The following is a 15,644-nucleotide window of genomic DNA, read 5'->3' on the forward strand; positions in this document are numbered from 1 at the left end:
TTGCCTACGGACTTCTATACAGCGGTTTCTCATAATATTACATAACCAGGCGGATCCCATTTCCCACTGTTTTGTGTATATGGAATGCACACATTGTGACTGAAGCATTAATAGTCAGTTACAAACATTGCAGGTTTGAGGAATGCAGAAACCAGGTAGAGTATGTTAAAGAGAACCCTTTCAGTGGTGGTGACCCACAGGGCAAGAAGCCCACCCATACTGGCTATGTCCCAGGGTTACAGCACAGCAGAATGTATTTCTTATTCTTTGAGTCCCAATAATGTGTGTGAGTCTGTCATGCCCAGATAAGTACTGTATCTTTAAGTTTTAGAGCGAACCGTGGTCAAGCCGGCTCATTATTCTACATTACAGAGAGATGGCTGGGAGATAAAGACAGACAGATGGAGAGAGAGAGGAAGAGTGACAGTGAGGTTGAGATCTTACTAGTCAAACTGTATACTAAATTCTTACTAGTGAAATACTGTACTATATTAATACTATACTACTATACTTTCAGATTAACTTTATTTTGCCATACTACACTACTTGAAGATGATTACTGTTGTTCACTAACAATATTACTTCATCTACAGTATGTCCAGTGGGAGGACAGTGGTGTTGACTCACTTGACAAAAACCTTGTTGAATACTCGCTAAGCGCTTTAGTCACTTTGCCCTTCAGCCAATACTAAGAAGCCAAATGAGGCCTAGGCCACGTTCAAATACCATATAAATGCTTTCTTCCCTATTTTTCCTTGAGGCAATCACTGATTTGTACATGATTAGATAAGAGAAATCATGGTTAATAGCCTGCTGTTTTCACCAGCCCAATCTTGTGTTGATCAGTTAGTGATGATCAGTAATGAACTTCAAAGAAGGAAGGAAAGGGAGGATGCATCTTTAAAATATTGGAACAAGTCCACATTCGGGTTGGGAGGAAGTAGGGAGGGAGGGGCTGAAAAAAGGTTGACGAGTAAAGCTGCCCTCCTTTTGGATAAATATTTGGGCGCTAGGCAACACACCAGAATCTGCAGGCAAAAGAAAGGATAGGCAAAGAAAGGGCGGTGTCTTGGCATGGCACAGGGCCATACTGACTGGCTCATCTTTTGGAAACCAAATAAATAATCAGTACGTTATCTGTGTCCATCTCTATGTTGACAAAATATCCCAGAGACATTTATTTAAATGCTGTTCAAATATTACCCATGTTTACTTTAAATTGAATTACAGACTATGGTTGATAAAAACAAATATTTTGTTGAGGTGGAAAACAAACACAAAACATATGTTTAATGAAAGGCATTTGGCTACACTTGTAGTCATGTGATGATGGCAGCCAAGGAACATGGCGGTCTGACCGCCAGCTTTCTCCTCTGTCTTCCAACCAACAGCACACAACACAGGAAGTGGTTTTTGTGTGTAAAAACAAACCACACTTCTCATTTCTAATGTAACACAAACCCTGACAAGGAACCACACTAACATTGCCCCTCTGCTCTGGCGTCCATATTTTATGTTATTGTTGGCTATTCAAGTCATGCCCAACCTATTAGCATGTAAGCTAGCCATGTTAAACCTACCACAGTGTCTTAGCTCTTGATTCAATGTCAAAAAGTACACGCCAGACCTCAACTCAAAGACATCAGTTGGACTCACTACACAAGGGTAATGATGAACAGCATTTAGGTTTAGGTTTTATTCCCCCAAAATAAGACAAAAGTAAAAGATAAAACATCATTCTTTTTTTGTACATTGCACACTTGGCCAATATCCATGCATTTTCTCCTCTGGTGAGCTAACTACTAGCTAGACCGGTTAGGCTAACTCACCTAACTACTCATACACTTTTTATTAGAGGCAGGTAGATAAACAACAGTCAATCTTTTAGCATACACCCATGAAGAACCACACAATGCATTGGGAGGGTAGCGAATACAGGGCAGGTACCAGTCTCTGTGACAACCGTGACAGTACAGGTGAAACCAGCCAACCACACCAATGCATCTATCAGGCTCCAACCTAAACAGTGACATAAAATGCCAGTAACAGTCACTTTTACTGCTGATTGTGATAGGAGTCTAAACTATTGAAGGTAGGCATACTTCATGAGTATAACCCAGTATTCAAATGTTTTACTGACTAGCCATTGTTGTTACTGCTGCTAAAACACGATTGAGGCTAATGTGATAAAGGCCTTTATTTTTCAAACAGCCCTTACAGAAAAAGGGCATTATCATCATTTTCAAAATTGTAGTGTTATTTCAACCTCAGTGTGGAAATATCATTTAAAAAACTGGAATCATGTTTTTAACTGCACTGTTCCATTAAAAGGCCAAACATGGTTACCATAACCAGTGGCAAAACTCCTGTACTACTGCTTATCAGAAAGTAGCAAAACACTAATATTGATTAGCTAAGGGCTAACCAAACATTATTCCAGCAAAACAAAGAGTAGCAAAACCGCTATCATTGCTAATCAAACATGACCAAAACACTATTAGTGATTAGAAGTCCAACCAATCCAAAACGGCATCACCTTATCTGAGGGTAAAACATGGTTTATTTTGCTCACCAGATTCTGATCAAGTGTTCCTCCAGCTCACCTGAGACTCACCCAAAGTCTCAGAGTTCGTCTATCTCTCTGCGTTAGAGAACGACCAAGCTGATTTTCGGCCTGATAGTGGCCTTTTCTAATCTATCGGCCCATTAACAAAACTCCTGGTAAGCCAGGCGCCACCTCAGCACAACACAATGCAGAGGAATGTCATCTGGGAAAATAAGCAGCAAGCTAACGTTAGCTCATTCTCCAACAGAAAGGTGCAGTATTGAGAAATTGATTGACACAGTGACCAAAATTGAACTGTTGCAAATATTAGTTTAGTTAATTCACTAATAATAATTATCGTGTCGACGTGCCCGGATATGCATGCAATAAGCAAGTTAGCTAAGCAGATAGCTATGTGACCTGTTAGCAAAGATTACGATAACTAACCCTTTCATCTGTGGTGTTAGCTATATTAGCTATTATGTTAGCTAGCTGGCTAGATAAACATGGTGCTAAGATATCAGATAGGAGCTAATAGCCAATGTAGCTAGCTGACGTTAGCTGATTATTATTTTGAACACCATTATTTTGAGCACCATTTTCGTCAACGAGCCATTTCACTTGCAGTGTAACATTAGCTATTATACTGGTGTGCTGATCTGACCAGCCGCAATCGTATCCGTAAATTGAAAGTTGATTGTTAGATTTCTATTTTATTTTTATGCCTAAATAAAGATTGGCAATAGGTTTACCTACCTAAGAATCTTCCTGTATGTTTATGGACCAAGAAAGCTATAGATCAGCGCGTGTGTGTGCGTTCTTACTTCTCAAACTATGTTTGGGCAGATTTTAGTCATTTAGATAAAACGTACATCGTCATTTCATCTTTTTTCCTATCCTCGCGCTCCTTGGTAGATATTATGCACATTATGAAAAAAATATATATTTAAAAAAATTTATGCACTCTGGATAAGAGCGTCTGCTAAATGACTAAAATGTATGGTTTGGTACCACATGTCATCGCTAAATAGTTGCAGTGAACTGCAGCAAGTGACATGAGAGATGTGAAAGGCAGTGGAGTTACAGCCTCGCTTTATCTAATCGTAGCAGTAGGTTCAAGTTCCAACCCGCCCATTTCTTGACAGATACCTGAACTAGTCCATTTATTTTTCTAATTTCGTCCTGGCAGCTGAGTTGTTTAGATGCGTCATGACAGCTTAAACAAAAAAAAATCCCCGATCACGGAAAATGACAAAAAATACTACTTTCATAAGCATCCGTGATCACAAATCATGACGTTACGTTGAAGCCATTTGCATTGAATTTATGTTATTTTATATTCTCAAACTAACACCAGTGCCTATACAGTATGATGACATACAGGCGTGACATGCTGGAGTGATGCTTCTATGCAGATATTGTTGATCAGTAGGCTTATATAAGTGCCAAATGGAAGGCAAACAGATTGTTTGTCATCTGTAGCACCATAGACTCCACTAATTAGCCCAAACAAGCTCAATAAATCAATGCATGCACACACTCCTATTGAACATGCATCCACCTGTATTTAAATAATAAATAATAATAATTGGTCATTTAGCAGACGCTCTTATCCAGAGCGACTTACAGGAGCAATTAGGGTTAAGTGCCTTGCTCAAGGGCACATCGACAGATTTTTCACCTAGTCGGCTCGGGGATTAGAACCAGTGACCTTTCGGTTACTGGCACAACGCACTTAACCACTAAGCTACCTGCCGCCATTCTTGAGTAGGTATTTTAGTATTTGAGTAGGCCTATGCCATCTTCATTTACCCAGTTTATCAAGAGATTTACCATTCAAATAAAATTATTACCATTATGTTATGTAGTTAGATTGGTAAAAACAAAGTCAAATGTATTGTTTGATTTTAAAATTGATGCATTAATGGCTGTCTCTGGGAAAGTGTAATACAATTTTTTTTTTATGATGTTGAATATCGGCAATTTTTGACCCCCAAAAATCAGTATTGACATCGGCCCTAAAAAATCCATATCAGTAGTTCTCTAATCTGCATCCAACGTATTTGCAACATTCCTACATTCCTCATTCCAAAGTCACCAGGTCTGTGGGAGGTAACCAAGACTAACATGCTAAATGCTAGCCTCCATGACAGGCCATTGTTTACAGTCAATAAACTGTTCTTGTACACACTCTGTACATGACAGATAGACAAAATCCAGCTCTAATGCTTTATAACTTGTGTATGAGCCTTTGTAGTGTGTTATAACAAGGTTTAATATGTTATTATAATTTTTCAACTGTCTCAAATTGGCTGTTATTTTGTCCGGGTCATTATGAGATGCTTATATGACATTATAAAGGGGTCATGACAAGTCATAATGCATTATACCTGGATGCTCAAGTCTTACCATGATTTCTTCTCCATTTCTCATATACACTGAGTATACAAAACATTAAGAACACCTGCTCTTTCCATTACATAGACTAATCAGGTGAATCCAGGTGAAAGCTATGATCCCTTATTGATGTCACTTGTTAAATCCACTTCAGTGAAGATGACAGGGAGGAAACAGGTTAAAGAAGCCTTGAGACAATTCAGACATGGATTGTGTATGTGTGCCATTCAGAGGGTGAATGGGCAAGACAAAATATTTAAGTGCCTTTGAACGGGGTATGGTAGTAGGTGCCAGGCGCACCAGTTTGTGTCAAGAACTGCAAAGCTGCTAGGTTTTTCACACTCAGTTTCCCGTGTGTATCAAGAATGGTCCACCACCTAAATGAAATCCAGCCAACTTGACACAACTGTGGGAAGCATTGGAGTCAACATGGGTAACATTAGAGTGAACATGGGCCAGTATCCCTGTCGAATGGTGGGAGGTTTTGAATGGGTCGTGAGTGTCTGAGTAATTTTTGTTGTTGATTTTTATTTTATTTTTATGAAAAATTCTCCAGTCTGAACTTAAATGACTAAAATCAGGTAGCACATGTGTAGAAATGTTTTTCAATCACAGTATTTTCAATATAGAGTTTAGGCAGTGTTATCTAGTGGATTTGGTTGATTTTGTGGTATCAAACCAGTGCGCTTAACATTCTTCATCAAGAATATGGGCAAAATTAAATTATTGACAATGAAAAGGTATGACTGTTGTTCCCTTGTCATTTGATTGGTAAATGTACTATGAATATACACTACCGGTCAAAAGTTTTAGAACACCTATTCATTCAAGGGTTGTTCTTTATTTTTACTATTTTCTACATTGTAGAATAATAGTGAAGACATCAAAACTATGAAATAACACATGTATCATGTAGTAACCCAAAAAGTGTTAAACAAATAGCCACCCTTTGCCTTGATGACAGCTTTGCACACTCTTGGCATTCTCTCAACCAGCTTCATGAGGTAGTCACCTGGAATGCATTTCAATTAACAGGTGTGCCTTCTTAAAAGTTAATTTGTGGAATTTCTTTCCTTCTTAATGCGTTTGAGCCAATCAGTTGTGTTGTGACAAGGTAGGGGTGGTATACAGAACATAGCCCTATTTGGTAAAAGACCAAGTCCATATTATGGCAAGAACAGCTCAAATAAGCAAAGAGAAACGACAGTCCATCATTAATTTAAGACATGAAGGTCAGTCAATCCGGAAACTTTGAAAGTTTCTTCAAGTGCAGTCGCAAAAACCATCAAGCGCTATGATGAAACTGGAGAAGCAGAGATGAAAGAGAACTTTATCAATGTCAACTAAATTGAAACAATAATTCTATCAATGTATGACATTTTCTAGTGAGCAAGTATTTATTTTGTCTTCTAGGGCAATAAGTAGGCTAATGACAGAAGAGAAGCTGCATGTACAGTGAGGGAAAAATGTATTTGATCCCCTGCTGATTTTGTACGTTTGCCCACTGACAGAGACATGATCAGTCTATAATTTTAATGGTAGGTTTATTTGAACAGTGAGAGACAGAATAACAACAAAAAAATCCAGAAAAACGCATGTCAAAAATGTTATAAATTGATTTGCATTTTAATGAGGGAAATAAGTATTTGACCCCTCTGCAAAACATGACTTAGTACTTGGTGGCAAAACCCTTGTTGGCAATCAGAGGTCAGACGTTTCTTGTAGTTGGCCACCAGGTTTGCACACATCTCAGGAGGGATTTTGTCCCACTCCGCTTTGCAGATCTTCTCCAAGTCATTAAGGTTTCGAGGCTGACGCTTGGCAACTCGAACCTTCAGCTCCCTCCACAGATTTTCTATGGGATTAAGGTCTGGAGACTGGCTAGGCCACTCCAGGACCTTAATGTGCTTCTTCTTGAGCCACTCCTTTGTTGCCTTGGCCGTGTTTTTTGGGTCATTGTCATGCTGGAATACCCATCCATGACCCATTTTCAATGCCCTGGCTGAGGGAAGGAGGTTCTCACCCAAGATTTGACGGTACATGGCCCCGTCCATCGTCCCTTTGATGCGGTGAAGTTGTCCTGTCCCCTTAGCAGAAAAACACCCCCAAAGCATAATGTTTCCACCTCCATGTTTGAAGGTGGGGATGGTGTTCTTGGGGTCATAGGCAGCATTCCTCCTTCTCCAAACACGGCGAGTTGAGTTGATGCCAAAGAGCTCGATTTTGGTCTCATCTGACCACAACACATTCACCCAGTTCTCCTCTGAATCATTCAGATGTTCATTGGCAAACTTCAGACGGGCCTGTATATGTGCTTTCTTGAGCAGGGGGACCTTGCGGGCGCTGCAGGATTTCAGTCCTTCACGGCGTAGTGTGTTACCAATTGTTTTCTTGGTGACTATGGTCCCAGCTGCCTTGAGATCATTGACAAGATCCTCCCATGTAGTTCTGGGCTGATTCCTCACCGTTCTCATGATCATTGCAACTCCACGAGGTGAGATCTTGCATGGAGCCCCAGGCCGAGGGAGATTGACAGTGGGGGGGGGGATCACTAGTACACACGCACGCACACACACAGTAGTGAACCGCAGTGTAAAGCTAAGGGCTATAGTTACTGTGGATAGCAACCAGTGAACAACAAGCATACAGTTCCAGCTGATAACTAGACACCAATATCAGCGTGACAGTGACACTGCTTCTGGGAAGCCAGGGAGCTACCGGCACCCGCAACCAAAACGAGACCATGGGCCAAAATAGACATGGGGCTGTTTTAAGGACCAGTTACCCTGAAACCAGTTGAAACCATTGCCTATCTATACGCACGTACGCACACACACTCATATCCCTCCAGTCAAAACTAAGTCAGAGTCGTAGCCACACCCGAGGAGAGTGTATATGAAATGGTGGCACAGAAACGTCAGAGCAGAGGGCACCACTGCTGCATAAAGGGGCAGCCAGCGTGACACAGGAGCCAATGGGCTGCTCAGGTTAATATTAGGGCCGGAACGATACCAGTATCGCGATACTCGTTAGTATCGTGGCAAGGAAACAAAACATGAAGCGGATTTAACTTATTTAGGAAAATAGCCCTAATGTTGGGAACAATCATTATGTTGTCATCCAGAGTCACATTTATTTATTTTCCAAGCTATAGCACAATATTTTACATACAGCAGGTTTCTAAAGGAGCAAAGAATGTGGTCTGCTTTGTGTTTTCATTTTTGCCATGGAAAAACTATTGCAATACTGGTATCGTCCTGGCCCTAGTTAATAATATAAAGACATGTCAGTCTGTGTAACAGGTAGGAAATAGGGTTGTTCCATAGACATAGTTATAGGACGCAACATTGTATCGGCCCCATTATGGCGTGTGAGAGCATGGGCAGCGACATTGAGGCCATCTCCATTTTTAAGTAGTAAATGTTCTTCTTCTACTATTTCTATGAGTTGGTAAACAAACTGAAAGGGTGCATACTGCCACCTAGGGTGTAGTCATTAGTCAAATGTTTTGCAATGGAAACTGTTTACTCCAAACTGAAAATATTTGTGACCCGTTTCAGGAAGCTAGGCGTATGTCGCACGTCACTACTTCACAGGAGAGGCATTTGAACGTCTTTTTTAATTTATTTATCAAAATGCGTTTTGGGGCAGAAATGCCTTCTCTGAACATGGGAACTTTCATGTGTCTTAATAACAAACTTGTATTTAATCTGTAAATACGAATGAAATTGTTCAATTACGAGTTGGTTTAGCCACGGAAAAAGACAGGAACCTTCCTCGAATTTCCCGGCGGGATCCCCTTTGTGTGGCTGTAATGCACCCTAAAAAAATCCATGCCTTTTGCGGCCCTTGGCATGGAGTGCTGCGATGTGCTCTTCTCCCTGAGTGCTACGCGCTCCAAAGCACCTCTCACTCACATGGCTCTTCATCACGTGATCGGGTCTTTCTCACAGGCTACAAGTGAAGACAGCCACATCGGGGACGCAACTGCGCACATCCTTAACCAATTCCGAGGTGCATATTGAAGATATTGGAAGAACTGTCCACATTTACTTTTCGTCAGCCAACAAGATGAGTAGGCCTAACGAACAGCGAAAGCACTAGCCTATGTCAATCTACTATCCCCCATAGTACAAAAGTTGACCTATTCTATTCTGTGCGAGAAATGAATATTCCAAACATAAGTCTGGGACAGCTGGGGATACGATAGATCCCAAATTAATACAACTACTAACATCAAAAACCCATTTTTGCGCAATGACGCAACAGATCAGAATATTTAGCTTAAAATATTGATAAAACTATTAGGCTATTTCTTCACATTATAAGCGCAGAAATGCGCACATGGCAGTAGGCTATAAGCGCGAATGTTCCATTAGGGGGAAAACACCATTATCAAAAGTGACCGCAAATCCGATTATGCATGTAATGCTTTTATTATAAAGGTGCATTTTTATGATGAGAATTATCTTCCCCAAATGTAAAACTCACGCGCTGCTTATGTATGCCAGTTAGGCTCTGCACCCCTTGTAAAGCAGATGAATGTGCTTAATTTTAAGAAGTTATTTGGCCACTTTAGTTGTGATACAAACCTTATCAAAACGTATAGACCTATGGGCTAGGCTACATGAGGTGTGCGACTTTGATTCGAAAAAGTCACAAAAAAAAGGCATTGTTTCTTGCCTTATGCTGGGCATCATTCACAAGTGATAATATATAATTCACAAGTGATAGGCTAATATTGTCACCCATCAGACTATTCTTGATTTAATCTCGTCTTTACATATACTAAATAATATATGTGGGAAATTTGTTTTGATTTAGAATGGACCATTATCATTCACCTGTCTCGAAACAGGGGCAGTGGGAAAAAATACATGTCATCTATGCAATTAAATAGCGAATGGAGGACGCTTTTCCTGTTGTTCATTTTCATGCCAACCCGGTAGGCTATTCTCCTGTTGTAAAGATAAGCAATGTGCTTAATATTAGGAAAGTTGAGAAATAAATATATTAGGCCTATCCTATAGAAAGCTGATGGGATCCTCCCCTTTTTAATAGAGGCCATCACTGTTTTCTCGCGCAATTGCATAGCCTATAGAAATGCGCATCATGAGCTCATGGGCTCTCATGAAGTGTTTGATTAGATTTTCGATAACATTTGCATTCATGTCAGAGTGATTAGGAGGGACAATAGAGTGCTGAGTACCAGGCAAGTTTTGTAGGCTACTAATGACCATCAACAGCATCAGAGCTTAGAGAAGCTTAATTATCGTGACTAAACAGTCACGTGGAATTTGACTGCCTTCATGACTCGTGACCGCCGGTAATATGGTCACCGCAACAGCCCTAGTGTAGACAAAGAAAAGCTCTCCAGTAGGTGTACCAAAACATTCAAGGGCCATTTTCTCAAAAGTGGGGTTACAAGTTTATCAACTTTCAAAGAAGAATTACTTTCCCATTGTTCCTCAACTGCAGTGTATCATATACCATTTTCTAGCTCTGATTCTCTACTTTTATCCAATGTAAAAAAATAAATAAAATAAAAAACACATTTTGCTACATTGGACCGAATCCTGGCGGTGGGTCACATTTTGCAATGAAAACGACAGTTTCTATTGGGCAAATTCAGGTAGGTCCCTCCCCATTTTGTTCCGTTTGGTTATTTTTGTTCCTAATGAATACACCCCTGGGGTGTGTTGTTTGAACAGGTATAAAGCCAAGGTTGGTGATTTACTGCCACCTGCAGTTATGGAATGTTTGCTCACAAGTATAATTCATTGGCTGATCCCTCCGGAATTATGTGATCCTTCCTTAACCCATAGGAAGTCCCACCCAGTTGACTACTTAAAAATGGTAAAAGTCCTCAATTGCGCTGTCCATGCTAAAACAGGCACTTGGGCACTAGAGTCCTCTATCTATCTCTATGGTTTGTTCCTACTAGGGGTTTAATTTGAGATTTTTCAACAACAGGCTTGTTCCTCTTAGGGGTTTAATAGGAGCTTATTTAACAATAGGGTTAAAGAGGTTGTCTGTCTTTGCTTTACTGAGCTGAGCTATGAAAACTGATGACTAATACTGGGCCCCACCCCACAGACCACAGACAGACACGTGAAAAGGGCTGGGTTTAGCAACACACCTAGCTGGGTATAGCAACACGGCTAGCTGCTACACTGATTCCAAAGCAGTTGGCTAACCCGGGCACAATGTACGTCATTACTTTGAAATTGACCCCAATAACTTTGGAATTCACCCAAACCCTAATCGCAACATGGCTAGCTGCTACAGTGATTTCAAAGGAGTTGGCTAACCAGCGTATGCTACAAAGTACTGACCTAGCTAAACTATTTAGGGACAATGATGTCTAGTAGTGTCATGTACTAGTTCGGTTGGTGTTATAGCTACGCTAATGTAAATAGTGGAATAGTTGGAGTAAGTTGGAAAATAGACATCAATGGCTAGAATGCACTCCTATGGTCACATGCATTCAACATGAGAGAGCTCATGACATGGCCTATGACTGCCTGGACGTATGCTTTGTCTTGCAAAGATGTCATTCAGTAATATTTGACACTGTCAAACACGGCATACTTCCTGTTGTCATAAGCATCATTAATACTATTATTAATTTAATTTTTCACAGTGGATTGTCACATACTTCAAATGTCACAACAGCAATAAGTTAATTGACTCACAGAGTCATAATTTGTATGTGTGTGTATATAAAATCATGCTCTCTTAGTTTCAAAGGCTCTGCCCTGTCTGAATTTCTACAATCTGTGAATGTTGAATGTTTTTGAGTGTAAATGTGTAAATAAAATCTCACCACAGATGACAATATCTACTCCTTCAGTAGCACTCTGATGACAGCAAGTCTGCTAGAGCTTAATTGAATGACTAAGCAATTTGCCTCCAAGCAATGCATATAAATCTCTGAATTTTCCCCTAGGTCACGTACAGCTGTATTGAGCTCTTTGCCAAGTTTCCTCGATAACATGTAAAGGACACGTAAACATCAGAAGCCCCAGGGTCTCGTCTAAGTGACTTAAGTAACATCTGTGGTGGATATGTCTGCTCATGAAAGATAAGACAGAAAGTCACTCACCACAACAGTGTCTGCCGCTTCAACAAAACCCTCAAACTAAATCGATAGGGCTGGCACCAAGAGAGAAAACCACAACACACACTGAAAAGCTGTGTTTAGGTACATACCATAGATTTGAGTGTATCCTGTATTTATCTGGGTAGTCCCAAATTGTCCCGAGGCCAGGTTAATTTAGATTCACTTTGGATGAAGTATACGTCCCTCACACACTGACACAAACAAAAAACACAGACTAGAGAAAAAACCTTCTGCGCTCACAGCTAGGATAAGCCCGACAGATCAACAGTTCAAGCCCCTCCCCTTTTCTAACAAGGAAGTGACGCAGCCTGGACCTAATTGGTCGAAAGGGGACACTGCCCTCCATTCACAAGGCTAGCCAGGAAAAACAAGCAAGACCAGTCAGTTTCCATTTGTAAGGGAAAGTTTGGGCTGGGTCTTCTGACTGTGTGTGTGTGTGTGTGTGTATATGTGGCGGTAAGGTGGGCAGCTCAATAATACAGACACAACAGCCTGCATGTAGAAGCAAGTAATGAGGTCACTTCAATTTAAAAGGACCCATGAGCACCAACGTGAAGTTCATGTCAAATTGGGTGTCAAATGAAAGCGAAGAGTCTATTTATTTATTTTTAATTATACATTTTTCAACCATTTTCCATCCCAAAAATTAGGAATAGCAAAGGCTTTGATTTTGGGTCAGATGGAAAAGGGGTCTTAAAAAAACAAATGTATCAGAAATAGTCTTAAAAGGTATTAGAAATTCACCAAAACACAATAATGTTGAAAGTAAAGACCCCTGCCAACTAATATCAACACTTACACACTACCAGTCAAAAGTTTGGACACCTACTCATGCAAGGGTTTTTCTTTATTTTAATTTTTTTTACATTATAGAATAATAGTGAAGATATCTAAATGATGAAATAACACACATGGAATCATGTAGTAACCAGAAAAGTGTTAAACAAATCAAAATATATTTTATATTTGAGATTCTTCAAATAGCCACCCTTTGCCTTGACAGCTTTGCACACTCTTGGCATTCTCTCAACCAGCTTCATGAGGTAGTCACCTGGAATGCATTTCAATTAACAGGTGTGCCTTCTTAAAAGTTAATTTGTGGAATTTCTTTCCTTCTTAATGCGTTTGAGACAATCAGTTGTGTTGTGACAAGGTAGGGGGGGTATACAGAAGATAGCCCTATTTGGTAAAAGACCAAGTCCATATTATGACAAGAACAGCTCAAATAAGCAAAGAGAAACGACAGTCCATCATTACTTTAAGACATGAAGGTCAGTCAATCCGGAAACTTTGAAAGTTTCTTCAAGTGCAGTCGCAAAAACCATCAAGCGCTATGATGAAACTGGCTCTCATGAGGACCACCACAGGAATGGAAGACCCAGAGTTACCTCTGCTGCAGAGGATAAGTTCATTAGAGTTATCAGCCTCAGAAATTGCAGCCCAAATAAATGCTTCACAGAGTTCAAGTCACAGACACATCTCAACATCAACTGTTCAGAGGGGACTGTGTGAATCAGGCCTTCATGGTCAAATTGCTGCAAAGAAACCACTACTAAAGGACACCAATAAGAAGAAGAGACTTGCTTGGGCCAAGAAACATGAGCAATGGACATTAGACCGGTGGAAATGTGTCCTTTGGTCTGGAGTCCAAATTGGAGATTTTTGGTTCCAACTGCTGTGTATTTGTGAGACGCGGTGTGGGTGAACGGATGATCTCTGCATGTGTAGTTCCCACCGTAAAGCATGGAGGAGGACGTATTATGGTATGGGAGTGCTTTGCTGGTGACACTGTCTGTGATTTATTTAGAATTCAAGGTACACTTAACCAGCATGGCTACCGCAGCATTCTGCAGCGATACGCCATCCCATCTGGTTTGGGCTTAGTGGGACTATCATTTGTTTTTCAACAGGACAATGACCCAACACACCTCCAGGCTGTGTAAGGGCTATTTGACCAAGAAGGAGAGTGATGGAGTGCTGCATCAGATGACCTGGCCTCCACAATCCCCTGATCTCAACCCAATTGAGATGGTTTGGGATGAGTCGGACGGCAGAGTGAAGGAAAAACAGCCAACAAGTGCTCAGCATATGTGGGAACTCCTTCAAGACTGTTGGAAAAGCATTCCAGGTGAAGCTGGTTGAGAGAATGCCAAGAGTGTGCAAAGCTGTCATCAAGGCAATGGGTGGCTATTTGAAGAATATCAAATATGAAATATATTTTGATTTATTTAACACTTTTTTGTTTATTACATGATTCCATATGTGTTATTTCATAGTTTTGATGTCTTCACTATTATTCTACAATGTAGATAATAGTAAAAATTAAGAAAAACCCTTGAATGAGTAGCTGTGTCCAAACTTTTGACTGGTACTGTATTTCGTTTTGAAGAATTTATTCTGCCTTCTGTAAGTTTAAGAAACATTGCCTTGTGCCTTGAAATTCCGTTACCAAAAATCCACATCTTACAGATATTTTCTAATTTCTCTCCCTCATGAGGGAGGATAATGAAAGATCACAGTAGTAACAAGTAAAGGTAGACTTATCAATTAGATAGTGTTTTTACTGATATCAATTTTGTTTATGAATTTTTAAGTGATTAAAACTCAAAATTACTTTACCAAATCGGTAACTGAATTTTCGAAAAATAGGTAACGGAACTATGCTCTACTTTACTTTACTGTATTGTACTTTACTGAACTCTACTATATTCTACTTTATTCTAGTGTACTCTACTGTACTGAACTCTAATCTACTCTACTGTTATGTGCTGTGCTGTCCTCTACTGTGCTGTATTTTGATGTCCAAACTTGTGAAACATATACAGTGCATTCGGAAAGTATTCAGGCCCCTTGATTTTTTCCACATTTTGTTACGTTACAGTCTTATTCTAAAATTGATTACATTTAATTTTTCACTCAATCTACACACAATACCCCATAATGGCAAAGCAAAATCAGGTTGGAACGTTCTCGCATCTCCACAGAGGAACTCTGGAGCTCTGTCAGAGTGACCAGCAGGTTCTTGGTCACCTCCCTGACCAAGGTCCTTCTCCCCAGATTGCTCAGTTTTGAAGAGTCTAGGAAGAGTCTTGGTGGTTCTAAACTTCTTCCATTTAAGAATAATGGAGGCCACTGTGTTCTTGGGGACCTTCAATGCTGCAGAATCTTTTTTGTACCCTTCCCCAGATCTGTGCCTCGACACAATCCTGTCTTGGAGCTCTACGTACAATTCTTTTGACCTCATGGCTTGGTTTTTGCTCTGACATGCACTGTCAACTGTGGGACCTTATATAGACAGGTGTGTGCCTTTCCAAATCATGTCCAATCAATTGAATTTACCTCAGGTGGACTCCAATCAAATTGTAGAAACATCTCAAGTATGATCAATGGAAACAGGATGCACCTGAGCTCAAAGCAATGGGTCTGAATACTTATGTAAATACAATTTCTGGGGTTTTTCACTTTGTCATTATGGGGTATTGTGTGTAAAAAATACATTTAATCCATTTTAGAATAAGGCTGTAACGTAACAAAATGTGGAAAAAGTCAATGGGTCTGAATACCTTCCGAATGCACTGT

The 15,644-nt window shown here is 40.2% G+C and overlaps 1 protein-coding gene across 25 annotated transcripts in view; it reads right to left on the bottom strand.

Moving 5' to 3' along the window:
- Window positions 1-15,644, bottom strand: part of cast (calpastatin) — a 79,557-nt gene that overhangs the window by 40,146 nt on the left and 23,767 nt on the right. Inside the window, exon 1 of one of the 25 annotated variants that reach the window (XM_045223817.1) lies at window positions 12,155-12,301. The exons of the other annotated variants lie outside the window; for them this stretch is intronic. Coding sequence (XP_045079752.1) covers window positions 12,155-12,157 — 3 coding nt within the window. The 5' untranslated portion in view covers window positions 12,158-12,301. Of the gene's footprint in view, window positions 1-12,154; window positions 12,302-15,644 lie in introns of those variants that run through there. 25 annotated transcript variants of the gene reach the window in all.

This window comes from Coregonus clupeaformis, chromosome 12 (assembly GCF_020615455.1).
Source record: "Coregonus clupeaformis isolate EN_2021a chromosome 12, ASM2061545v1, whole genome shotgun sequence".
In the NCBI taxonomy this organism is placed as follows: Eukaryota; Metazoa; Chordata; class Actinopteri; order Salmoniformes; family Salmonidae; genus Coregonus; species Coregonus clupeaformis.